The 26,748-nt window shown below is 47.4% G+C and overlaps 1 protein-coding gene across 2 annotated transcripts; it reads right to left on the bottom strand.

Moving 5' to 3' along the window:
- On the bottom strand, positions 1 to 26,748 carry LOC129387983 (uncharacterized). 2 transcript variants are annotated; one of them, XM_055077887.2, is made up of 7 exons: positions 26,526 to 26,748; positions 18,153 to 18,351; positions 13,562 to 13,610; positions 8,577 to 8,680; positions 4,215 to 4,294; positions 1,429 to 1,648; positions 1 to 130 (listed from the first exon to the last, which is right to left on the bottom strand). In XM_055077887.2, exons 3-7 carry the CDS (start codon positions 13,605 to 13,607, stop codon positions 116 to 118), a joined length of 465 nt encoding a protein of 154 aa, XP_054933862.1. In that variant the 5' UTR covers positions 13,608 to 13,610; positions 18,153 to 18,351; positions 26,526 to 26,748; the 3' UTR covers positions 1 to 115. The 2 variants fall into 2 exon arrangements, with proteins under 2 accessions (XP_054933862.1, XP_054933861.1); XM_055077886.2 differs by lacking the exon at positions 18,153 to 18,351.

Raw genomic sequence — 26,748 nt, 5'->3', positions numbered from 1 at the left:
TTGTGGTACCTGAAATGCATTCTACTTTTATTGCACAACAAACGTACATCATGAAAAATCCCTTGACAGCTGCTTTTGGCTATTGAGAAATTCAGGAATATGCATTATGATTGCTTCAATAGTATGACTCCTGGAAATAGGAACGTGAAATAAGGTCTCAAAATGGAACATTACATTAGCTTACACTGCAAAAACAACAGCATTGTCTGATTCCGAGCCCATATCTAAACAAATCCCACGTCGAACATACAGCTGTCCCGCACCACATCATGCGCCTTGCATATATTGATATATTTCATCTCTAAGGTAATTCACTGCATAAATGGCAACAATCCTTTAGTTTAAAAGAAAAATTTGCAGCATTACCCTTTCAACTCCTTTGCAAAATTAGCAATAGGTACTTTTCATTGATATCAGTCAGGTGCTTTTTAATTACTCTCAACTGCGGCGTTCCACTACACAGTGCAATACTCATGTTACTTCATCCTTCACTCATTCGGTATAATGTGACTGCTTATCTAAATAACACGGCGACCAGCAATAGAGAGTTTTAGCCTGTAGTGAAAAATCTTACTGTGAGATGAAAGTTTTTCTAAACGCATCGTAGTTGGCCACGGCTCCACAAGGTGTCGCTACCACCTTTGCTCATGCCATTCACGGTGGTTTACGGGGTTGCCGGAGCAGTGGACGGCATCAGGAAAGCTGGCAGCGACACCTGGGGGTGGTAACTACTGTGCGTGTGAGGTTGCAGACAGATTTATTTTAGCGTAAGCTATACCACTGCCTGCGCTATCAAATAGTGGGCCATCACTGCGCACGCGCAGAACGCTAAACGACCCATAGCGTATAACGTACGCACGCTATTTCTCAGATTTAGCGTTACCGGCATTGCGTGAATTACGTAGTTTGAGTAAAACATGGTGGTGGTCCTTGCTGCCCTCTTCGAATTGAATTTTTTGTTCCTTTTTGTAAAATGCACTTCGTTTGTAACAAAGGACTGTGTAAACGGCTTTAGCTTAGCATCAGGTCGCTTCGACCTCATGTTTTTGTGAATAACCTTGTGGAGTTTTCGAGATCGCTTCTCGTTTCGAACGAGTCGAAACCTAACGAAAGAAACCTTCCAGATGTCAGCGCCAGCTATCGGGGAAGTCGGAAGATAGCCGCGGTGATGGCATATGGCCTCTGAGATCGGAAGGTCTCGCAATTTAATATTTTTTTACGAAAGTGTCAAGAAAGTGCTTCAAAAAAGTGCTGGTAAAAGAAAGTCCCCGACGCGCCAACGCCCGCATCCAGCTGCTCACACAAAGCGAAGCCAATCTCACGCAATTTTATCACGCTATGAACACAAGGAAAAAGAATCGAAAACTAAGAGCTTCCATATAAAACAGCGTACATACTAGGCGCCGAACTGAGTCGTTGAGCACTTACCATGAGGACGTGTCTAACGTTGAAGTTCATCGAAAATCGTGGAACGAATTCATGGCCCGAGCTTATGAGTTCTCCGAATGGCGCCATAACCGCCTTTTTACCGTAGTCGGCGAAGAACACGTACATCTTGAGGTTCTTCCGTACGCCGATTTTCACAAATATGCCTGATACCTCTGGCTTTCCCAGGTCCGAAACTGCGCCTGGCGCGTTGACGCGAATTCTGCAGTGACAAGGCAAAATCAGTTGAACAAAGTGCCTCTATATATGCCTACGGTTATGCCTATGGGTGAATGTCATTGGCCAGAACTTGTTTCTGTTTCATAAAAAAAACATGAGGGCTTCTGGTTTAAAACATTGCAAATATTAAGGATGCAACAAAGCAGCAAACAATAAAAGGTTGCATTCAATCTATAAAAGGGGTACATGGGCAGTGGCCGGAACAAAATGCCGTTTTAGTGAAGTAGACATAATTATATTCCGAATTCTCAGTATGTAATATGGGCAGCTGACAAATTTTACATTGAAGCATGCAAAACGAATGAGAGTCAGGTAACCATAATCAGATGTAGTTGCAAGCAAGAATATATGTGTTGCTTGTGTCATAGATACATGAATGTGGATAGGGGGCCTTAGCAAGATATTTCTTTGGTAAATCAGCAGAATATTGCGTAACAGTCGATGAGATAAAAGAGGATGGAGATATCGGATTCAATAAGTTTGCGAGCCTCTAAACGCAACGCCACTTCTTTGAAGTGTACTAGATACTTGTAGAAGATGCCAACATGCCGCTATTTTGTAAAAATGGGGGCCTTGAACCCGCATATCCCAGCGTACCATTTTTTATAGCGCTTACTTCAGGGCATCTAGGAATTATGAATGGGCGTTGGAAACTTAAAGCAAGGCCAACAGCTTCCGTTCTTGATAGGCAGGAGTGAGCATTCAGCTATGGGTAATTGAGAAAGCAAGGACTAATCAACAATTTCCACATGCAAATGTTTTTTCCCTAAAGCACCAAAGTTTCCGAAGTATTTTAGGCTAATTATTTGTGAAAAGGCTTCAATTGCAATTGCAATTGCAGAACTTCATTCGTTATTTCTGTTGTCTGTTATAGAAGATTTTTTCGCGTTTTACAGCTGCGCATACTCATGATCACTGAAACCGTCTGTATGAAGCTTGAAATGTGTTGCGACAGAAGTCAAGAATGGTTCTCTTGTCTTCCGTGGGACCCGTCACTCTTGGCGCTGCAACGAAAGGATATTTCAGAGACGCCGAAAGTAAAACTTTAGCCGAGCAGCGTCCATGAGAGAGATGCCACCGCAGACTCGAACGGTTCTTCGCGATTTCCAGTAATGTGTTCAGTTTCAATTAATTTTTATTTTCCTTTTCGATTAAAGGCAGGCCGGAAGTGAAAGCTGGGGGATCACCTTGACAAGAGTTACATCCCTTAACAGAGCGAGAGCAGCAGTACAGGCATGCAATTGGTGTTAGTCGTAACCATCCTCCAAGTGACGTACATTTCACGTGCTCTATATACCGGATGTTTCTGCGAAGATCAAGTAATATTTAAAAATAGTCGTTTCGAAATACAAGGATGGTTTGTTCGTAGACATGCCGTCAGTGGTGGCGTGTATATATATATATATATATATATATATATATATATACCTCCACCAAGTGTAATGGGGTGTATTGAACAGTTCAGATGGTAGCGTCTGTTCATAACCGAGATAGCAGGTGACGCAGAGCAGGAACGGCTGGTTGCCCGAACGGCTCACACTCGTGCTAAGCACTAGCGATCCGGCTGGCCTTGTCATTGTGCTCTTCTTCTTCAATACAAATATATATAAATATATATATATATATATATATATATATATATATATATATATATATATATATATGCAGACATATGCAGGAGGTTTCAGCTAAGTCGTTAACTAAGGTGAAGCTTTACACAAAAGTACATCTGGAGCTTTCCAGTTCTTCTTGTTTACTTGAGGTCATGAAACGTCCCAAAAGCCCCAACTCAAGCACAGGAATCGCGATGATTGCAAAAGATTTCACTGTGGGGCTGCGCCTCTGCTGGTCCCCCTTTCACCCAAGAGGAAGCGGTGAAGTTTATTAAGGCCCAGGACCAGACCTCTGAAATCCTGGCAGTCCAGAGGGCCCGCGAGAGGGCCGTCAGGTTTGACCTCATGGCCCCCGAGTTGGCCTAGCCAGGTGACGTTGAGTTTAGTCGCGTCTATTGTGGGCCGAATAAAGTTGCTTCACTTACTCATTCGCTCACTGCACTGGAGAGCGCACGTGGAGAATAGTGTCTTTCTTGACCAGCGGAGCGAACGGCACATTCACTCATGTCACAACTGCTGAAACAGACACCGGTCTCTTATAGCGTAATATTCTGCGTATATCCGAAAGTTCGCTGGCCAGAACTGGGCGTATTGGCTGCCACACAAATAGTAAAATACGCGCATACGCAATGCCATGTCGCGCCACAGGGCGTATGCTTCGTGAGAGGGTGAAAGAAAAACGTGCGGCACGCGCTTGCAATAGAGAATTTCCAATTACGGAGACGCAAGGTGTTGTGGCCCCAAGCGCTAAAGGGCCCGAATGCCTAACTTAACCTAATCTAAAGCTCCCTACTATCGCAGTAATTTTGTACCCGCTTGCACCTACGCCAACCAGATGAAAATTCCGCTTTTCCTTACTTCAGCCAGTATAACACAAGTGAAATTAAAAAAATGAACTAGTAATAATAAAAGAGGTTATGACAGTTGCACACTTACACGTCCGGCCCCGTGTAGACTCCTGAGTAGACAGCGTAGGAGCCTGGTTCCATGACGACAACCCCTGAGATAACGGAATCCTGTGCAGAATACCTTTGCTTGTAGAAGCGATAATGTTTGCTTCACAGAAACAAATTCACCAACTTTTATTCAACCTGGTATAGGCGCGACATTTCTAGACGATACGAAGACTGTTCTAAATTACTGCCCAGAAGTCTCCCTACACGCAGCACTTTTCGAGAAAGGGGATGCAGGAATAATTTGTTGTGGCTAAGGGGAGAGACAAACAAGGAAAGGCGGGGAGGTTAGCCAGAAGGAAATCTGGTTTGTGAACCGGCATGAGGGATAAGGGGGAAGGAATAAAAGACAAAAGAAGGCGAAGTGAGCGAATGTTCACACGTACCGTAGTAGCCACAGGCTGTCTAAACGGACTTCTACTCTTGCTACAAAATGTGCACCATGAAGGCCTTTATCTATCTCTAATTAGAGCTAAAGTAACAAGGACAAAGACAGAGTTGTTAATCTACGTTCACATCAGGCACGTTGCTGAAGGCGGACACAACCTTTTCACCGAAGCTGTGTTTATAACTGTTTCCACGAAATTTTGGGTGAATATTGTGGTAAATATGAAACCACTTAATGGAGGCCAAATAACTTCGCAGTTTTTTAATGCTTGGTTAGTGCAGATTTGCAATTCAACTCTTCGCATTAGACAAATCTCGGTTGTTGAAGAAAAGTTCTTCCCACTCCCCGGATCTAAAACTTGAACAAACGTCTTTTTTTAGAATGTGGCAGTCACTACGCTATCTGAGCTAACCAGGACTATATCAGCGCTTGCTTAATCAAATCGGCAATTCGAAGCGTACAAAATCTTGAGAAGAAAACTAGGGCACGTATTCACAAGACTTGTCTTCCGGTGTAGCATTCTTTTCCTTTGGCTGGCGTTCATCAATCATCAAGTGCCTGCCCCTCACAATGTCTATACCTATCGACCAGACGAACGTCCTGGTAGTTACCAATTGTGCCTGGCGGCCACGTAAGAAAAATTTGCTCAATTTCGGACCAGTTTTGCTGAAATCCGTAATGTACTCAAAGTTTCAAACAACAGGAGGAAGTGTCATCCAACCCAGAGTAGCATGCCGCTACAAAGCTAACGTTAGTGCCTATCCTAAAAAGAAAGCTTCTCAGTTGAAAAAAAAAAGAAGTCGCCCCTTTCGGCTGCCGTACGTAGGACTGACTCCTTCCCTGAGTATTGTTTTAGGTTCGAGGCTCACCTGTACGTTAGCAGATGCCACAATGAGGTTAAGCCAATCGGCAATAGGCAGTGCTGGAACACTGAACAATACAATTCTTTCAGCAGAATTCCGCAAGGCAGAGAAAGTTTCGTGACAGTAAATAATTGTCGATAAATGTCATCCTCACTGCCAGTCATTGTCATTGGACATGACCATCATTGATTCCTTTGCATCGCTCGGGGCCACGAGCCAACAAACCCTGCTACAGTCACCAGCTGAACTAAATGCAGCAGTCGCCGCTCAGCTTACCAATCCCTTTGTACAGAAAAATTCAGGGGCAACAAACTGCATACACTGTCGCCTTCCTTCCTCGCCATTTTTCTCGCCTTCTCCTCCGACATACTTCGTAAGCGTCCCGTTGCGTGCAGTGCTGGAATCAACATCACTACTTGCATTTGTTACGCGAGTACCAATGCTAGCTAGTGCGGCTAGTTCATCTTGAAGCCAATGTACAGCTCTGTGGCGTGACGGCGCGAGATGAGTGATACCATTGCGTATGTTAGACTCGATTACATCGCGAGTGACGCGCAGGGGTCTGTCGACTCCGCTTGGACGTCTATCGACGTGGATCAGCAGATCACTGTGCGTCACGGCCTATCAGAAGGCACATCTAGCGACCGCCAGTCAAAACTGCCTTCCTACACCTTTGGGCTACCGCTCGCTGCACCGCCAATGTGTAAATTCGTGCATGCCGCCTTTGAAGTCGAAGTATATGTGTTTTTTATGATCATGCAATAGTATTGCATATGTAACATATATTTCTTTCATACGGAGCATTTATTTGCCTAATTGGAGCCGAGATCAAACGCGAGCGCGTTCAAAGCCACAAAGTTGAATCACCGATGCGCGCGCACCTATATACGCCCACTCACTCGCCACTACTGGCTCGGCCCTTCCTCTCTCCACGCGCATGCACCATGCTTTCCCTCTCGTACACCGCTACTGGCTTGGCGCCTCCTCAAGCTCTGCAGTCTCCCGGGACATGCAGGCTCTACCGCAGCAGAGCTAGCAGGACTCCACCTTGCTGTGGACCTATTGGCAGAGGAGTTACCAGTGACCCCGGCAGCCATCTTCTGCGACTCCAAGGCGGCGCTACTCTGCTGCAGAGCCCTGACAGGGCTAGCCTTGGGGTTGCCCTGCTCTCTTCAAGACTGACGGCCCTTCAGGACGCAGGATGCTCACTATCCCTGCATTGGCCACCTTCTCTCGCCCTTCTCTCTCTTCCCCTTCTCCGTCCCCCAGCGTAGGGTAGCCAACCAGACCCTGGACTAGTTAACATCCTTGCCTTCCTATATTCCTCTCTCACTCTCTCTCTCTCTGCATTGGCTACCGGCACACGTGGGGATCCCGGACAATGAAGAGGCGGACACTCTAGCAAAAAGTACCCACCACTCAAGAGTCCCCCTCAGCCCTGCTGTAACGGCCACAGACTTCTCGAGAGACAGGCTGAGCCGACACATCATTCCCTGCCACCCGGACAAATGGGTATCCCTGGGCTGGCCTCCACGGCCTCTTCCACAGCGCGGCCTCCCACGAAGGGATGCCTCGTTGCTGCTCCGACTGCGAGTTGGCTGCTTCTGGACGGCAGCCCGCCGGCACCGTCTTGGGAAAGCCACCTCGCCAGCCTGTGCCTCATGCGGTGAACCAGAGATTCTGGAGCACCTCCTGCTGGCCTGCCCAGCTCACCTGCAGCACCGCGGCCGACTTCTGCAGGAGTTCCACTGCCTGGGGCTCTCATGTTCACGACAGGAAGATATCCTCTTCCCCTGTAGTAATCACCTACTAGCCTTCCTAAGTGTCGTCGAGTACCTCGACTCGTCCGGGCTCTCGGCGATACTACAGGAAATTTCGATAAAGACGGATAGCCTAACGGCCATTCCACCACCTCGGGCTTCCTGATCCACCACAACTTTGCTTCTGCTGGGCCACCTCCTGTACGGTCTATCGGCAGCATACTCCTCCGGTCGAACCCACTGGGCCCTCCCGGCCGGGCTGCTCTGTTGCTGCTAGGACGAACTCTACATTTACTCTCCTTTACTCCCATCTCCCCTACCCTGCGGGCGCTGAGCCGTGCTCCCGCATGGATTGCAGAAGATAGTGCTAGCCCTTCCTCCCTTCGCCACAAGAACCACTTCTCTCTCTTGCTCCACTCGCCGGTGCGCGTCTTCGTGGCTCGGTTGCGCTAGCTGCGCTACGTAGCGCGTAAGCCTATACTTGCAGATACAGCACTGAGCCCTCGAAAGTACCAAGCGGAAAGGGAGCGTGAGAGTGCCTCTGCCGAGGCTAAAGTGGTGTGCAATGCGCACCTTCGAAGTGGCGACGCAGGAGGGGAACCGGCGGACCCTATACGAAGCACAAACGGTCTTGGAGCGCGAGCATCACGAGAAGTGACGCGTGCCCCGAGAAAAGGCGCCACGCCAAGCTACGGGACGCTCAAAACAGGCCGCCGAGGCCAAGCGGCGCCGATTGGAACACCGACACTCGTAGGACGCAGGCGCGTACTTCGATAACCACTTTGTGGAAGGCGAATTCGGTTCAGAGTGCAGCGTCTGTGACCGCCTCTGCTAACGATCGTAGACGCCGTCAGTGTGTTGCGACCCACGCATGCGGTGATCCCCGAGAGAGTTCTTTTTTTTTTCTCAAGGAAAACAAGGATGTTTTCGGGCTTAGCGCCAACTGCAATGGAGAAATGCTTCGCGTTGACATGGGATAATCGTTGAGGATAGTTTGCAACGTGTGGCGTCTGCGACCACATCTGGTTCCGATCGTAATCGTCAGTGTCACGGCCCGGGCATCTGTCTTATCGTTAATCTATATTACGACTTCCGACGGGTCCTTTCGTGAGTTGTTTAACGTGTCCTACAATTTGTCTACAGCATTTGCTCCGCCTTATGAGATTGTGCTGTGCCTCATACACGCATAAGTGCTCCCTGTTCAATCCCCAAAACTAGATGTATCTTTTTTTTTTCAACTGTGAAGCGTTACCTTTGTGAATTTTTTGTTGATTAATTGCCTCCTAATGCGGAATGAGTGGCATTTTTTTTTTGTCTGTAGAACAGTTACTCACCAGTCCCTTTGAAATAGGAAATTCTGCTCCATCATCACTGCCAAAGTGTACAGACAGAATCACGTGGCTACCGTGATAGCTGAAATATTCATGAGCTCTAAGCGCTGTAAAAAAATTGATTTCAGTGAGAAGAATCAGTTAGTCAGAAAGAACTGCGAAACGTGGGTTCAGCCCACACAACTTATAAAGTTTTTAAGCTTAAACGTAAAAACCGGGTAGCCTATCCCAGTATTGACCTTGATGGCACGCCAACACGAACTTTTCGAAGACGTTATTCGGCCGGGTTATCGATGTTTAAAAGAAACACATTGCTTATGCCCTGTATATATATATATATATATATATATATATATATATTATTTGTGTGCTTCCTTGTAGAATACTGTTTAGCAGTGTGGAATTATTGGACACAAATATACGTCAAACAATTCCAGACTGCTAGAAGGTATTCTTCAAGGAAGCACACAAATTATTCTATGCGAAAGAAAGAGAATGACGTTTACTAATTGAACAAAAAGTGTGCATATTTCCTGCGAGATGACTACAAATATTTCAACGAAGCAGCACGAGAAGTTTATTGTATACTTACTATGTGACTTCTTTAAAGGTTTGCCACACTGCTAGAAGAATGCTCACTTGAATTATGACTCACTGTTTCTGTTTTGTTTCTTCACTTCCATGCCACATGATCACAAATGTTTTTTTCTTGAATTCCAATCTTCGTAAGATGTACTCGTGTGTTTGCAACACGCTATGGAAACGGTTAACGACAACAACGAAAGGAACATGGAGAGATCTATGAAATAATATGCAACGCAGGTCTACAGTTATTAGGTCGTCGCATTGATTGACATATGAATAGTGAGGTTAATTGACGAGAAGTACATTCTTCAAGGACCACAGTATGCCCACGTACTGCTACAAGAAAAGAAAATCTATTCCCGCCAATATTCCGGGGCCTAAAATATGCGTGTAATTATATATGGCACCATTGAATGCTCTCTTTTCTTTTTTGACACTTCTTTCTTTCGCTCGTACACATGATATTTTCTCAACCTGTTGAAGTACGCTTATTGTATTGTTATCCAGGTAAACAAATGCCGTATTCGTTGTTACACTTTGGTACTTGTCCACAGACAACAATCGCAATCCATCTTCCGCGCTCTTTTCACACAGACTCTCTTTGCCGGCTAGTTCAATCACTCTAAACAGATGGCGCTTGCGCCGCGCTCAGACATTGGTTGTCCCGAGACCCACCGTGTCACCTCCGCGACATTTCGATTCCACGATATTGGCGAGAGTGTCCCAATAAAAATAAAATGCGAAAACGCGCCTGTACTTACGATTAGGGGCAAGGTAAAGCGCACCGGATCGTCGAAATGAAACCGGAGCCCTAGCATTTCCGCGTTCATCATAACCCTACCATGCAGTTTGAGGACCCTAGACCCATCTTAAAACGTAACTGTACTTGCGAGCCCTCCCGGACCTACCTGGCCGTAGCTGCTGGTTTGGTGTTGCTGCTGTTTTGCGGAGTATATCACGCTTACAAAAAAAAAACTGAATTTAGTACCCGATGCTTGAATCGAACCTTCGACCTCCAGAACAGCAGTCCCGGTTTTCTGTCTGCTACGCCGCAATCGGAATTCTTTTTGCTTTTTACAGGGGAAGTGAAACCGTAGCATTTACACTGCACACACCGCAAGTCAACACTCCGGCAAATTTAACCAAAAAGCATAGTGTGGCCAGTCAAGAAATTCACTAGAACGCTCTCATAGTCCACGCGCGTTTGATTTATTTCTTCCTGAAACAAGTTCTTCGCTGCCTCGGGACAGGGAAGGCGAGGGGGGGCACGTCTGTTTATCATTCTTCTTCTCCACAAGCTTGCAATTAAAAAAGGCAAATGAGAGCGTATGGCAAGGTTCTGCCTTTTGTCACGTCAAGATATCTCGTAGTAACAGGATCAATTTCTAATCCTTACTTCAACGTTCTCTGCAGAGCAACCTAAATGGATACTGCGCGTCACGCACTGAAGCAATGAGCATTGGTTTCTGGCTTTTTTACGCAATCAGAAACGTGTGCCTCAGGGAACGAAGAATCCCTTAGTCTCCTGCCACCACTTCACAGGAAGCATCGAGGTACGAAGTTCAAAGTCACAGTCATGCCCGGCACACGCGGCAGACAGACAGACAGACAAGAAACTTTAATTGGTCCTAAGGGACTACGTTGTCGTAGTCGCGGGCCGCACCTGCGCCGGGGGTGGAAGACCGTGATCTTCAGCCCTGTCCCAGGCCCTTTGGACAGCCCGAAGCTGGACTTGAAGGTCGTTGCTCTTGACGGCTTCATCCCAGTCTTCTTGGCGGTTGAAAGGCGAGTGGCACAACGCAGAACATTGCCACAGCATGTGGTTCAAGGTCGACCGTTCCTCGCCGCAGTCTGGGCAGCGAGGATCCACACCCGGAGTGTAGTGGCTCAGCCTCGAGCGAGACGGAAAGGAGCCCGTCTGCAGCATTCTCAGCACCGAGGCCTGGGGTCTGCCCAGCTTCGGGTGAGGAGCCGGATACTGTCTGCGTCCCAGCTGGTAATGAGTAGTGATCTCGTGGAAAGTAAGCAGCGGGTCCGTGGTTCGGTCGATCCCCTGCGAAGCCGGGCCCCTCGGACTGGCGCGGTTGATGAGACCTCGCGCCTGGTCGTGGGCCAGCTCATTAGGGTTGATCGAGCCGGGGGAGACATTCCGGCCCATGTGAGCCGGGAACCAAGTGATGACATGACGGGCCGTGCCAGTCTTGCGGGTCCTCAGCACCGCCGCAGCCTCGACCGAGACCGAACCGGCGAGAAAGGCCATCGCCGCCGACCTGGAGTCCGTGAAGATCTGCGTGCGCCCAGGTTCGCACAGAGCCAGCGCCACTGCGACTTGCTCTGCGACGGACGCCGTCGAGCGTTGTATAGACGCAGCATTCAGGATCTTGCCGTGGGGGTCAACCACCGTGGCCACGTACGAGTTTGAGCCGGGATACCGCGCCGCGTCGACAAAGGACGCGAGCTCTGGGGTTTGCAGGGCAGTCTTGATGAGTGCTCGGGCTCTGGCTGCGCGCCGGGCCTGGTTGTGTTGTGGATGAACATTCCTCGGGAAGGGGGAGACTCGAAAGGTTTCCCTTTCACTCTGGCAAAGCGGGACGGCGAACGACTCCTCGGCCATGGCTGCCAGACCCGCCATCTCGAGTATTCGGCGGCCGGCCTTGGTGGTAGAGAGGCGAACGATCTGTGCCGTTTTCTGCGCTTCGACGACTTCGCTCAGGGTGTTGTGAACCCCGAGTTGCATCAACTTCTCCGTGCTGGTCGTCATGGGGATGCCGAGGACTCGTTTAATACTCTTCCTCATGAGTGCGTCGATCTTGTTCTCCTCCGAACGTGACCAGTTTAGCGCAGAAGCCACGTAGTTGATATGGCTCATAAGGAAGGCGTGGTAGATTCTTATGAGGTTGGCTTCGCTGATGCCCCCTCTCCTGCTCGTCACTCGCGAAACAAGTCTGAGAATGTTCTCCGTCTTCGCACTCAGGCGCGCGATCGTTTGCGCGTTGCTGCCCTTTGCATTGAGGACCAGTCCGAGCACTCTGAGAGAATCCACCCTCTGGATGCGCTGACCCGTTTTCGTTCTGAGTTCGATCGGTACTTGGTCCAGCGTCGTGTCGAACTTGCGGCCTTTTCTGTCGGGTCGACACAGCAAGAGTTCCGACTTAGTCGGCGAGAGGACCAGTCCCGTGCCCTCGAGGAATTCTTCCGTGACTTGCAAGGCCTCTTGCAGGGCCCGCTCCACCGCTGCGTCCGACCCACCGCCGCACCAGACGGTGATGTCGTCCGCGTAGATAGCGTGATTGAGACTGACGGCCCCGATTCGGTCGAGTCGGACTGATAGGTCTCTCATGGAGATGTTGAAGAGCAGTGGAGATAACACCGCACCCTGCGGCGTGCCGCAGGCTCCCAGCGCGTATCCGTCCGACTTGATCTGGCCCAATTTGATCGTGGCCTTGCGATCCCTTAGGAAAGAGCTCACGTACGCGTGAAAGCGTTCGCCGAGGTTCAATCTCGTCACAGAGTCGAGGACGTGCTTGTGCTTGACCGTGTCGAAAGCCTTGGCGATGTCCAGCGCCAAGATGCCTCGGACGTCTCTCGTGACCACGTCGACTATTTGCCTCTTGATCAGCAGCATGACCTCTTGAGTGGACAGCGAGGGTCTGAAGCCGACCATATTCGGCGGGAGGAGGTGTCGTTCCTCGACATGCCTCGATATTCTGTTGTGGATGACATGCTCCGCCACCTTGCCCACGCAAGACGTGAGCGAAATGGGTCGCAGGCTGTCTATGGCTGGTGTCTTGCCCGGCTTCGGAATTAGGATCACCGAGGCTTCCTTCCAGGCATCCGGTACGATGCCGGCCTCCCAGACATCGTTTATTTCTTTGGTGAGCAGTTCGATCGAGCCTTCGTCTAAATTTCGAAGGAGTCTGTTCGAGATTCCATCCGGCCCGGGCGCCGATCTGCAGCGCAAGCTGGAGGAGCGAATCCATAGGAGCTCCATTTTCGGCTCCACGCACTACAGGGTCCTTGCGGCGAAGTCTCTTCGTGTCGTTTCCACGAGGACGGTCTGAACTATCGTCCCGGCATCGACGGCGAGCTGTGGCTGGTGCTGCTCTCCGCACATCGGTCTCCTGAGCCCGACGTGTCCTAGTTGTATCCAATCGCGCAGCGCTACGATTTGCTTCTTCCGCAGCGATACGTACCTCGCGAGGAAGCGCCATGACGTGTACGGAAGAGTAAACACAGGTAACCAGACTACGTAGCAAGCGTATCACATCCTTTGAGCTGTGTCGCGATATGTTGCTGTTGATTATTATTATTATTATTATTATTATTATTATTATTATTATTATTATTCTGAACACGAACACCGCTTAATATTCAGTTTAAGGTTATTAAACGTTTTTACTCACCATTGTACGGAAGAAGCACGTCATAGTGAACGTATTCATTCTCCATGGGCTGCGAAGAAAAGAAACGTAATACTCGAGACATGTCCATAAGACGTCATTTTCGGTCAAGTCATCTGTAGACTAATGCCACGAATTAGTAGGGGAGCTACAGGGTTTCCTACAAGAACTTACTAGAGGGAACTGCAGAGATGGGGATTCAGGTACCACGGCAATCATGCTTAGCACGTGGGTCACACTAAGCTTCGTCTATCAGGCTTCAAACCACTTTGTTACGCTGCAAATCGATTATTTCCAACAACGTATAGCGTTGTAAGCGCAACAGCTCGCCATCGTTACGCCTGTGTGCAGTAACCTTATTACCTTGGAACGTTCGAGAAACTACGAGTGCTCGACAAATAGGAAGACGCAGTAAATGACGTCACAAGAGCGTTTGAAGCCGCAAGCACGAAGATCGGACAAATCCATCAGTCGCATTGATGGCTGATCGATCGCAGCACCAGATTTGTCTCTAGTCACTTTAGCATACTCTCTGGGGCACACCACCCGCGTGTCCAGATTCATCACTGTGATTCAGGGCGTTGTGCTGCTGGTACCGAGACAAAGCAATAAAGGGTAACTTTGTGCTCGCGTTACAACTGGCGTCCTCACAGCGACTACCGCATCTGGAATGCCATCACTGTAAACAACGCATTTCTTTTTTTTTACTTTTTCCTAAATATTCAGTATCGTAAAGCCAGCCTTCTCTTGGGTATCTTAATTTCTTTCGAGATAGATTTTGTAGAGGCGCCCCCGCCAAGTTCCAGACCAATTACTAAGTAATTGGCGATGCGAGCTCGCATCGCCAAAGAAGCTGTCGCCAGCTTTTCATGACTAATTGAATTTGTGCGCACATACTTTTTATCAGGTTATTTGCTCGAGTGACACCACCGCGCATCCTTCACGTTTTACTAATACAGCCTTTACAACGAACTGACCGGGATAACGAATTGTTCCGGAGGCCTCAAGCACTTCGTTATAAACGCGTTTCACTATATACAGTCAAACAAGCACTTCGTTATAAACGTGTTCCACTATATACACTCAAACAAGCACTTCGTATAAACGCGTTCTACTATACACAGTCAAACAAGCACTTCGTTATAAACGCGTTCCACTATATACACTCAAACAAGCACTTCGTATAAACGCGTTCTACTATACACAGTCAAACAAGCACTTCGTTATAAACGCGTTCCACTATACACAGTCAAACAAGCACTTCGTTATAAACGCGTTCCACTATATACAGTCAAACAAGCACTTCGTTATAAACGTGTTCCACTATATACTGTCAAAGATGCCCTTTGTTATAAACGCGTTCTACTATATACAGTCCAAAAAGCACTTCGTTATAAACGCGTTTCACTATATACAGTCAAACAAGCACTTCGTTATAAACGCGTTCCACTATATACAGTCAAACAAGCACTTCGTTATAAACGCGTTCCACTATATACACTCAAACAAGCACTTCGTTAAAAACGCGTTCTACTATATAAAGTCGAACAAGCACTTCGTTATAAACGCGTTCCACTATATACAGTCAAACAAGCACTTCGTTATAAACGTGTTCCACTATACACTTTCAAAGAAGCCCTTTGTTATAAACGCGTTCTACTATATACAGTCCAAAAAGCACTTCGTTATAAACGCGTTCCACTATATAGCGTCAAACAAGCACTTCGTTATAAACGCGTTCCACTATATACAGTCGCAATCTCCTCGTCCCCAGCGTGTAACCTAGAAGACACAAGCTCCGGGAGCGTGAAAAATCATTCAATGAAATTTTGCATGGTCACCAATGCTAACAATTGTGAATTTGGTGAGGCCGAGAAATTTCTGGCCCACCCCGTCGGCAAGCATGGCCGGCATCCTCCTTATGCCCAAGATGAATAAATTACTTCTTAATAGGTAAACTCCCCACCTCCGTCAAAACGTTCCGGCGATTCCTAAGACTGGTGAACCTTTCTCTTCATTTTGATCGTTGAAACACTGGAGGCGTTTTTTTTTTTACATGTGTGATAGCGAGCATTCAGTTTTAACTTACAACAAGTGGTGTCTAAAGCATGGCGGTCATGACGTGTTTCTTGCTACGCAATAACATCCGGCGCCTGCATTTTTCAAAAACATAGCCTTGGAGACCTGTTTCTGTTATTTAGAGGCAATCATCGCTGAGTCGTGGATTACAACGCCACGCACATAACTTACAACCGGGCTAGTTGAAAAAGATACATTACGATTGCCGGTCCTCTTTCCTTCCTTCTCCTTGTCTTGCCTTGTGCTACCGCACAATGAAGCGTAACATAGTTGCGCGTTGTTGTATTGTCTACACGCAACTACATCACTTTCTCTCTTCTATGAATACTTCCACCTCACTATAGTCGGTAACAGCCTGCGAATGCAGCAATCAATACATCGCCATAGAACTAAGAGAATTTGAATAGATGCGCCAGCCAACTACGTTCCGCCATATGAATGACGTCATCGGAGAAATGCAGTTTGTAAAGGGACACTAAAATGAAAGTACGGATTAGTTTCAAACGACGCGATTCTTTGAAAACTCTCCGTATATCTCGTAATTTTGCTGTGATAGTTTGGCTTTAAAAATAGGCAGTAAAGGTCAAAGTAATTTTTTTATACAATTTCGTGCCGACACCCCAGCGCCAGGAAGTGAACGCGAGAAAACGGATTTGAAAGTATTTTGCCTGCTTGGGCTCTGAATTGTGGGTCGGTAAATGTTCTTGGATAATGCTAAGTTCATTGTGTGATTCTCTTAAAATGCGATGTGATCCATCTTCAGTGAATAAAAACTAGCTCTGGCCATAGCTACGCGCTATAAATATCTATGACGTCGCCAGCATCTGGTGCGGGAAATTCAAAATCGCGCCCTCAAGCGCCTTTTCTTATTGCGCATTCTGTGACTTATTAGCTAGCCTCCTCTCACGGTAATAGCGGTTTTCTTGTATTGCGAAAGGATAACATTGTCACAGAGCTCAACGAATTTTCTGTTATGCGCCCCTTTAAAAGCAAAGGGAGGAACGCTACTTTCGAACTGTAAACAATCGAACAAAATATAAAGCGTTATCTCATTTCTTTATTTACATTTCATCTTCTTGACTATACAAAATATCTGTTTGATGCGTATCGGAGTATTATGTCCCGAAACTGCACCTCTGTAGCGAATTAGGTAAAGCTTTAATATATGTCTACCATTATAATTCGGCGTTCGAACCTAATTAGTAAGGTATTGCTGATCCAAGAAAAATTCTGCGGGTCTGCGCAGCGCACTTTCCCGTTTTTGTGCCTTTAAGAGGAAGCTTTAGCTTAGGCCCAACTCCGACGCAGCCTATTCAAATACATGTAAAACGCAAAAGCGTTTTTCTGAGATAACCCCTGGACCGATTTTAATGAAGTATGTTGCATTTGAGAGATAATATGTTAATTTTTAGTGAATGTTGGTAGCGTAATTTTGATTTAGGGCGCACATTTTTTAGAAGGTTTTCAAAAATTAGCAAGTTTGAAAAAAATAGGATCCCGAATTTTACAAATTAATAGCTGTGCATCAAGAACAGATATCGCGATTCTGTAAACGGCATCCATAAGATCATTCAAAGCGGAAAGATTGGATATGTCAATTTATGGCTTACGTGAATTTGCTACGTTGTGTACAAGAGACCTGCAAACGCTGTATTTTCATATTACTGGATTTTTTTAGATTTATGTACAACATACCAACGTTATCTGGTTTAGATGTACTATTAGATGCAATTTACATAATTGTGACATCATTCTTAATAGTTGAGTTATAGAGTTGCACACTAGACAGTTCTGTTTTCTCAATTTTGTTTTTATTTTTGTTAAATTTTAATAAAATATCGGCGACCTAAATGAAAAAATCCGAAACATACAGTCACTAGATTTTATGTTTTTATTTTAAATGCAACAGAGCTCGTCAAACTTGGTGCAGTGGTAGCTGAGGAAAACGAATCCTGCTTTTTACATGCATTTAGATAGGAGCGCCTGAACTAAAGCTTCCTCTTATATGCGATGTACGCTTGCACACTGTAGGTACAACTACGGGCCTTCGAAAGGCCCTGTGCGAATTTATCTCCTGAAACGCATTAGGTAAAATCAATAAATCAAATCTAATCTAATGAAACTTATTTCAACGTGGGCATCTCTATTGAATTACGTTCTGTCGCACGGAAGCGCAGAGGGCAGTCAGCGTGCAGTATTATGGGCGCAGTTCGTGCTGAATTCTTAGGTTATCACCGCCATAAAACAAGGGTATTTGCATCAAATTTATTTAGACATTCATGCATTGCGATGAGTAACTTTTCTTTCTCGGGTAAATTAACGATAATGAAATAAAGAAGGATACGTCCCGACTCCGCGTAGAGCTGCTGAATGAAGCGAATTAATTGGTGGCTAAGTATAGATCGAGGTATTGATCCAACGTAGCTCAATCTGTCCGTCCGTACGACGTGCTTGCGTTATACGTTTATATGCCGCATATGTCATGCCAATGAAAAAAGTTTCAGTTTGGACCCACCTGGAGAGTGCTCCTATCGAGGCCACTATTGTATCTTGAACGAACCCCAAAAGAGAAGGGGTCTCCCGCATAGTATTTGCTCGTTCCTGTTGGAAAGTACGTGTAGCCTTGGCTATCTTTCACGACTGCTGTTACGGTGTCATCGCTTGAGAATTTCAGCAGCGCGTAGCCACTACCGGACAGCAACCCCCACTCAATTCTGAAACGAGAAAGTGTAGAACCATTTATAGCATATCTGCTCCAGCTCGAAGTCTTCACTTCGTAGGGATCTTTGCTAACGCCTCTCCATCGCCCCCGCCGGCGAGGCCGTCGCGCGCGGATGGAGGGGCTTCAGTTTCCACGAGAGCCGAGAATATATTCTCACTTTCGGAACACAGTGTACACAACCGCTTGGAATAATTCACGCTCATAGGTGGAGGCGTTTGCATCGGACATCGTGTCACTCAATGCCTCTGAAGGTCTTCGCCATTTGCAAAGCCACGCCCTTCGCCATACTACAACGGTGGTGCGCAAAAACCCGATTCAAGCCCTTACGATGTATGTTTGGCATATTGACAGTTCCTGTTATTCTGCTACAACAAATGTGGTCTTTGTCCGAGGCGGTAGATTTGGGTAGAGACGCTCATAAAAAAAGAACAAAAAAAAATGGTCCGCTTGCGCCTTGTTTCTCGCCGCCCGAAATATTGCAGCAAGGTCGCGTTGTTGATCCGAATTGTTCAATATAACACTTGGCACTGTAATTTGCCTGCTTTGTGAAGAAATAGAAAAAAAAAACTGCGCATTTGTGTGCATGTGAGTGACGTTCAAAGCACGGCGACCATGTCACTTCCGGAGCTCCCCACGCAGCAACGCAAGACCTGCGAGACTTGCTCCCACTGATCGCTCGGAGGTGCATTTGTGGGCCAAGAACCAAGGCAAATTCCAAGTTCTCTCTTGGCGAAACGGGAAAGTAACAGCGCCTAGTGTTATATGATCCAGACAACAAGAATGCAATCTTGCTCCGAACTTTGACTGATAACGGAGCAGCGCGTTAAACTCGAGGTTCTTATTTCTTTAATTACAATTTTAAGAGAAAAACGCGCATTCCGTGCACACATACTCGTATAACGTCGCTACTGCGTTTTACGGCGATTCCGGCCTCGTGTCGCGCGTTTCGAACGGCGCAGCTCGTGCGGAGTCCAACCATCATGATAACGCTCCATTGAATGCGCCCTTGGAACGCCCTTGGAACGCCCTTGGCACGCCCTTAGCACGCCCTGGCCGGCAGGGGAAGCTGCACTACCTAGCAGCAGCCTAGCAACCGCATCTTTACTGGGCACAATCTAGCTATAAAGCACCATGATCGACACCTTTCCGCCCGAAGACGTCATGGAGGGGCATCATAAATACATCCCCTAAAGGTGCTGCACAGTCCCTTTGTTTGCACGGTTGTCTGTCTCGGAGATCCTCAGCTGACAGTCGGTCTCGGCAGTCATAGATCGGAACTGACACACTTTAGATTCTAGCGTGGCCTTTTTTTTTTTTTTTTCTTTAAAGCGACTCTGTTAAGTCTAGCTTCACCGCCGTTATCGCGTCGCGGCGTGCACTGTAACAAAGCCCGCAACGCGATCTACGTCGGAGGCCTGAATTTTTGCATAAATACGCAGTTATTCCTAATTAGGCAATTAAGGACACCCCCTTTCGTGTGCCTCACTAAAACAAACGACAACCTTATTGCGAATTTTTTTTTTCTCTGTCAGTATTTCGTATTTCGTAACGCCGATCACTTGCTCCGCGTTGGAGGTCAGCTGGTAGTTTGTTCGGCTGCGGGCAGTGAAAGGCTGCCGACATCCTTTGGTCACGCAGCGTGCGTAAAAGAGCCGAAGTGACCATGTAAGCCGGACGTCGGTGATCAAGTTTCTGTGATAGCACTAACCCCCGAATTCTCAAACGGTTCCTCGACCCGAAGCTCTTCCTTCACTCGACCGAGTTGAGGCCAACGCCGCCCCTCGACCGAAGAGGACACTGTTTCCCCAGAATTGCTGGGGAGTATCAATAAAGCGCATTGGCCATTTTCGTCGAGTGGTGGCACTGCCGTCAGCTTTCTTCAGTCTAGGTGGAGTGAAGGAACGTACTGGGACTTCTGAGGGGTGCGAGAAGTCGCTCATACATCTTCGGTGTATTTATTGTACTGGTTGCTGAGAATGGTATACATATGCGAATAATTTTCTCCCTTTTTTTCGGCTACTAAGAAAATAAAAAGATCCTTTGAAACTGCCTTGATAGGATGCAGGCAACCGACAGTTTAACGCGTCGTGACGCTGGCCAAGCGTCGACCCAGGGTTATGCCCTACTCTTCACTACCCCAATGAGGCCCGGTTTTGGTGGGTCGTGAGGCTTGTACTTTTCGAGCACACCCCGGGCCTGCTGAACGACCCATAGTTGAGTGCCCTTGTCAATATATTGCACTGCTCTTGAATTTACTGTGCTGTACGTTCAAAAAGCAACATTGCATCGTACAGAATAATAGCTTACATCGGGTCCACGTAAGCAAACCGTTACGAAATGCAGGTCAGCTCCGCGAATAGAAATACGAATTAAGAGCTCAAAGTTCGAGCTAGCAAGGTGTTGTTCATTTATAGAGGACACAAGAAAAATCCACCACCGCGCAGTTGAGTAGAGACACGGACGTCCTACTTCCGTGGTTGCCAAGTAAATACATTTCTGTAACGACCACTGCGAACAGAAATTCGCATGGAGAAACGAACTCACGTGGATGAGTAGACGATGTAGCCGAACCAGCGAGCAGTGAAATTTTGGTATCCTTCAAAATAGGCAGGGTAGGCAATCTCAAAGTCACGTCCAAGCTGAAACGCACAGGCACACAAAAAGCAAAGAAAGAATAGAGCGTAAAAGATTTTCTTCGCACGCTGTTACAAATATGTACGAACTGAGTTTATTTATTATGTATACACTAAGTTCAGCCTTGGCGCTTCCATACGACAGGGATGCATAATTGAAATACATTTCTACTCCCGGCTAACATCAATATCCAGTTACCTAATTGAATGTAATTGTCTTTTTAATTGTTCAAAATATCAACAAGTCAGGCGGCTGTACAGCATCGTAACACACGTAAATATATGGTCTTTTCAGGAAGATCCACATCACCTGCTTATGACCCGGTTCCCTCTGCACCGCCGACCGGCCAATGCTCCCAAGTACTACCAGTGAGTGAATGAGTGAGTGAGATTAGACAGACAGACAGACAGACAGACAGACAGACAGACAGACAGACAGACAGACAGACAGACAGACAGACAGAACGACAGACAGACAGACAGAACGACAGACAGACAGACAGAACGACAGACAGAACGACAGACAGACAGACAGACAGACAGACAGAACGACAGAACGACAGAACGACAGACAGACAGACAGACAGACAGACAGACAGACAGACAGACAGACAGACAGACAGACAGACAGACAGACAGACAGACAGATAGATAGATAGATAGATAGATAGATAGATAGATAGATAGATAGATAGATAGATAGATAGATAGATAGATAGATAGATAGATAGATAGATAGATAGATAGATAGATAGATAGATAGATAGATAGATAGATAGATAGATAGATAGATAGATAGATTTAGAGGGCGTAAATTAATAAGTGCAACTAAAATAAGGGGCAAGAGCTAGGAGATATGCGAAGGTACTTTAAAAGAAGCTAAGAACCGTGAAATAGTAATCGGATGAAAAAAAAATGCACCGATGATTAAGATACTCCCTAATGCGAATTTCCAGCGCAGCTGTTTTCGTGTTTTCAATTCGCTATATATTGTGGCAAAGAATTGGATTCTGAACGACATGGTGCTCTCGGCAGCGGCGCTGAGCCTTTGCTCGGACAGCTCGTTTAGCAACAGCGGCGGACGAATAATTTCCACCCCTTGCGTCGCTCATGGTCCAGAAACACAGCGCGAAAACGGGAACGCGTGGCTCGCGCGGAGCGCATACTCTATAGAAGCGGCGGCACCACAGGTGAAGTAGCGCATGCGCAGTGAATCCGAAGCCCAAGTCTGCGCTTTGCTTCCGCTCTCGCCGCATACCTGGTCGCCGCCGACACTCAGCTTTCCTTTTCAACCTTTCGACATACCGTCCTCCGCTTTCCGCATGCACCCTCCTCTTCGCTTTCCTCCTCGCGCCTATTCGCTCTGGTCGCATTCTTCATCCCCCGCTGCACGCCGCTTTCGCTCTCAAGTTTCGCTGTGCTCGCTCGCTCGGTTACGAGGTACACGAGGTACACGAGACGCCGACGCTCGCCGCAGGAACGGGCACCTAAAAAGTTGCGCTCTAAAATGATAGGCGCAACGTTAAGAGACAGAAACGCAAGCGGTCCGGATTAGAGAGCTTCCTAACGGGGTTATAGCCCATCTGTTAGCCGGCATAAATGTAACGAATAGAGAGGCGCTGGCCGTGTAATGCGTAGGGCAGATAAAATTAGCAAACTGGCAGGAATAAGATTGCGTCAGCCGATGCGAGACCACAGCAATTGGAGATCGCTGAGAAAGGCCTTCGGCCTCCACTGGACATAAATATGCTGATAATGATGATGCTGAATTATACGAAACGCATTCCTGGTGGTTAGCGGATATATGACGTAAATCCCAGTACGCCGCCTACCGAAAATTTCCAGCGCATTGCTGGCGCCACCTAATCTCGACGCCATGCCGTAAGGCCGCGATGGTTGTTAATGTTCTGGGTCTTGCGTCACTTGCAGTGAATGGTAATGGCGGCGTCATGTTACACACACACACACACACACACAAACACACAAACACACACACACACACACACACATATATATATATATATATATATATATATATATATATATATATATATATATATATATATATATATATATATTGCTACGCAATATTATTTGCGGTGACAAAGAGGCGAGCAGGGTGCAGACGATGACGACGATTAGAGGCTAGCGCGGTCTGTTGCCTCTTGGCCAAGTGCGGCGTATTGCCTTGTAAATATATTTGTATATAGCTTTTCGTCGGCGTCTTCCTACGTAACATATCTGGTGGAGGTGGACGTTCCCTGCACCTCGTCACGGAGCTTCGCAGTGGACGGTACGTCGAGCCTTCCTTCATGGCTCCCGGCGACGACAACTCGACTCAGCCGGCTCCGACACCTGCTGTCCCCCCCCCCCCCTTCGACGACTTACATCACTCTCCCCGCTCCCCGTGATCCTGGCGTATTCTCGGACAAAGATGGGGAAGACGTCGAGGACTGGAGCAGCCTGTACGAACACGTCAGCCGCAATAACCGGTGGAACCCTATCATGCTCGCCAACGTAGTCTTTTACCTCGGTGGCGCACCTCGAGTTTGGTTTCGGACGCACGAAGATGAGCTCACCAGTTGGATTCGCTTAAGCAAAAGCTCCGAGACTTGTTCGGCAACCCCTACGGTCACCAAGTTGCAGCGCCGAAGGCGCTTTCCGGGCGTGTGCAGACGTCCACAGAGACCTACGTCACGTACATTCAGGACGTCTTGGCTCTGTGCCACAAAGTTGACGCACACATGACTCAGTCCAACAAGGTCTCCCACATCCTCAAAGGCATTGCCGATGACGCCTGCATCTTCTTCGTTTTTAACAGCGTGGCGACGGTGGATGCAGTTATAGAAGAGTGCCATACTTAAGAGTGCCATACATCCATACAACATGTCGAGCTCGAAATATCAATGAATGCGTCATGGAAAGATATATATATATATATATCTGTCCATGACCCCTTCATTGATTTTTCAAGCTCGACATTTTGTATGGATGCAGTTGACGATGTACAATTCATTTGTTACACAGACTTCACTAACTGTTATCCCAGGCTGTTGCTGGAAATAAAACTCCAAACAGCCTTGCCCACTCACCTACCCCATATAGTTGCAAAATGAATGCATGGAATTCAAAGCTTAACACAACAGCCGCTGCTACAATGACTATAAAAAATCGCACTTCCGCCCGCAAGGCGAAGCATCGATTGCAATAGCGAATTAGCACACAGCTACACGAAGTAAGGATAGTAGCTTTATCGGCCGTGTCAACATTTAAACATTCGCTTACTAATTGAATTAACAGGCATGGTGTCACGCGCGCACCAGTTAAACAAGAACACATCTAGCTGCATGACCGTGAAAACTCGCTGTCAAAACGCTGGAGTGAGGAATCGCGGCAGCAGCTGCAAGCGAATTGGCCTTCGTGCATCTCTCGCTTCAACCCGAACGAAACGTCGAAAGCACCACGCATAACAAGCTATCGGCATTACGCGTACACTGCAAACATCGCAGATCACTTTGAAGATGAGGCCCGTGCAAATGCCCTATTTGGCCACGTCGCAGGTCGGTTTCAAGATACGGCGCCCGCACAGCTGCGCTGTAAGCAGCAGCAGCCGCCGGAGAAAAACGTCCCCCTCTGCCTCGCCGCCCGTGCCTCGCCACCCATGCCTCGCCGCCCGCGCCTCGCCACCCATGCATCGCGCGCGACAGGAGGGGGTGCGTTTCCGCCCCGCCTTCCTCTCTTGCCCACGCGAGATTGAGGCGCGTTCGCCCGCTTACCCACTCGCACTTTCGCTCGCAAATGCAGCACATGGCGCACGGCGACGATTTTATTATGCTTGGAATTTAGCGGAACCTCACGGAGATGCCAACAGCCGAAATGCGCCTGGGGTGTTTATATAATTGCTATCGCAATAAACACATGCAGACTACACGCATTGTGGGAATCGATGTAAGCGAAGCTTTCTGTGCTGTTTGTGTTCACTGGCGGTATTTGACGGTGACGTTGACGGCATATAACAGACGTGATGCGATGTTAAATATTACCTTACCTGCACCACTTGTGTTTACCCACGTAGTACACAGACAGATATGTCATTCCTTAATTCATTGATTTACTGAAGAAAGCCCAAATGACCATTGCGTTCTGAAGAGGCAATTTCTTTCTCCGGTGTCATGAGGTGGACTGCCACGAGCGCCGATGGGTAAGGTTAGTCATCCGTTTCCCAACTGCTTCGGTACGGAATCCGGTTGCACCCTTTACTTGCTTCCTATCTCTCTACTTCCTTGCAACATTCTCCTTACCTCCTCCCTGGACTGTAGTCTCTGTTGCGCGTGAAAACGGAGCCAAGCGGGGCAGCTGCTGCAATGCTTTTGCGCGCGGGGGGGGGGGGGGTTCACATTTATCTACAGCGTCTGCAGGGCATTGTGGTCCCATGCTACCGAAATCTCGTTGCCGTCGCCTGTGTCCTCTCCCGCACCCCCTGCGTGCGCTCTCAACCACCACGCGACGTGGTGTGCAGGGTAGCAGCAGTAGCAGCAATGCAAAAGTCGAAGTAAGAGGCAAGGCAATCTTCACGCTAATAAAATCAGAACTTCAAAATATGCCACTTCGTGTCGCGGGTAGTTACAGTGAAGGACTACACACGCACTACACAAGCACCACGCATGCGAACCTGGGATTTTCGAGTGACAAAAAATGTGCTCCACTTTTTTAATAGCTTTATGCACATGCAGTAGACTCGTTCGATTGCATATATGTCTAAAGGACTGTTTCATACAAGCTCTAAACGATAGTACGCTGACGATCACTTCGTGTAACAAACGAAAAATTATGGCTATACTGCCAACTGCCACTGCCAGTCACAGTCATCGTTTCCTTGGCACGAGAGTTCCACCTCGTCCTCCTTCTCTTCCCCCGTCACTCACAGCGTCAAGAATTTGAAAAGCGTGCAGTAGAAAACAGAAGTTTACCTAAACTTCACCTGGGGCACTGAGATCAGAAGAAGGTCGCCTTTGTGTTAAGAGCAAAGCAGGTTCGTATTCAGGAAACTCATCCTACGAATTTTAACGACTGGTCGCAGCGCTGGGCAGTAGCATTATCGACGTCATATGGCAACACTGGTAAGTGTTGCCATAATTTTTTGGCATGAGTGGCTAAACTAAAACATAAATGTCGCGACAGATTTTCTACGCCATAGTCTTCTTAAAAGAAAAATGACTCTAGTTCTATTACTTGCATTGTATCTATTTTCTTCAGAACAATACTCTTAATTTCAGTATAATGTTGCCATAAATTATCAAACAGCCGTGTTCACTCATTCTACGACCTCAGCCTTGTCTATGAAGGGTCTTTTTGTAACAAAAGCAGCCTCATCGCTCCCTTTGAGAGTGGCGCCGTGCCTATTGTGTCCATGCGCGCAACCGTTCACATCAATATAAACTAAGCGATGGGCTTGAGGAAAACTTTTGCTCTATATTTCAACGTATAGCTCAACATATTATAAATTTAAACGCCGACATGCGAATGCACTTACCGGGTAAACAATGTGTACACCGTTCCGATCCATGGTTCTCTCGCGCATTTCTTCGTAAAATGGGGTCAAGCGCTGATGTGGTGTCCTAGCTGCCATGGTTATTAGGTTAGTTTATGTTGTGTATGGTAAACTGCAAAATGTTTCCCGCACGATGAGAAGATGCTCGGGCCAGGTACCAAATTTCAAAGGGCGAGCTGTGGCTCGATGGAGAAAACTGTCTGGA

This window comes from Dermacentor andersoni, chromosome 10, assembly GCF_023375885.2.
Source record: "Dermacentor andersoni chromosome 10, qqDerAnde1_hic_scaffold, whole genome shotgun sequence".
Lineage (NCBI taxonomy): Eukaryota > Metazoa > Arthropoda > Arachnida > Ixodida > Ixodidae > Dermacentor > Dermacentor andersoni.
This window is presented reverse-complemented; position numbering and strand designations above follow the sequence as displayed.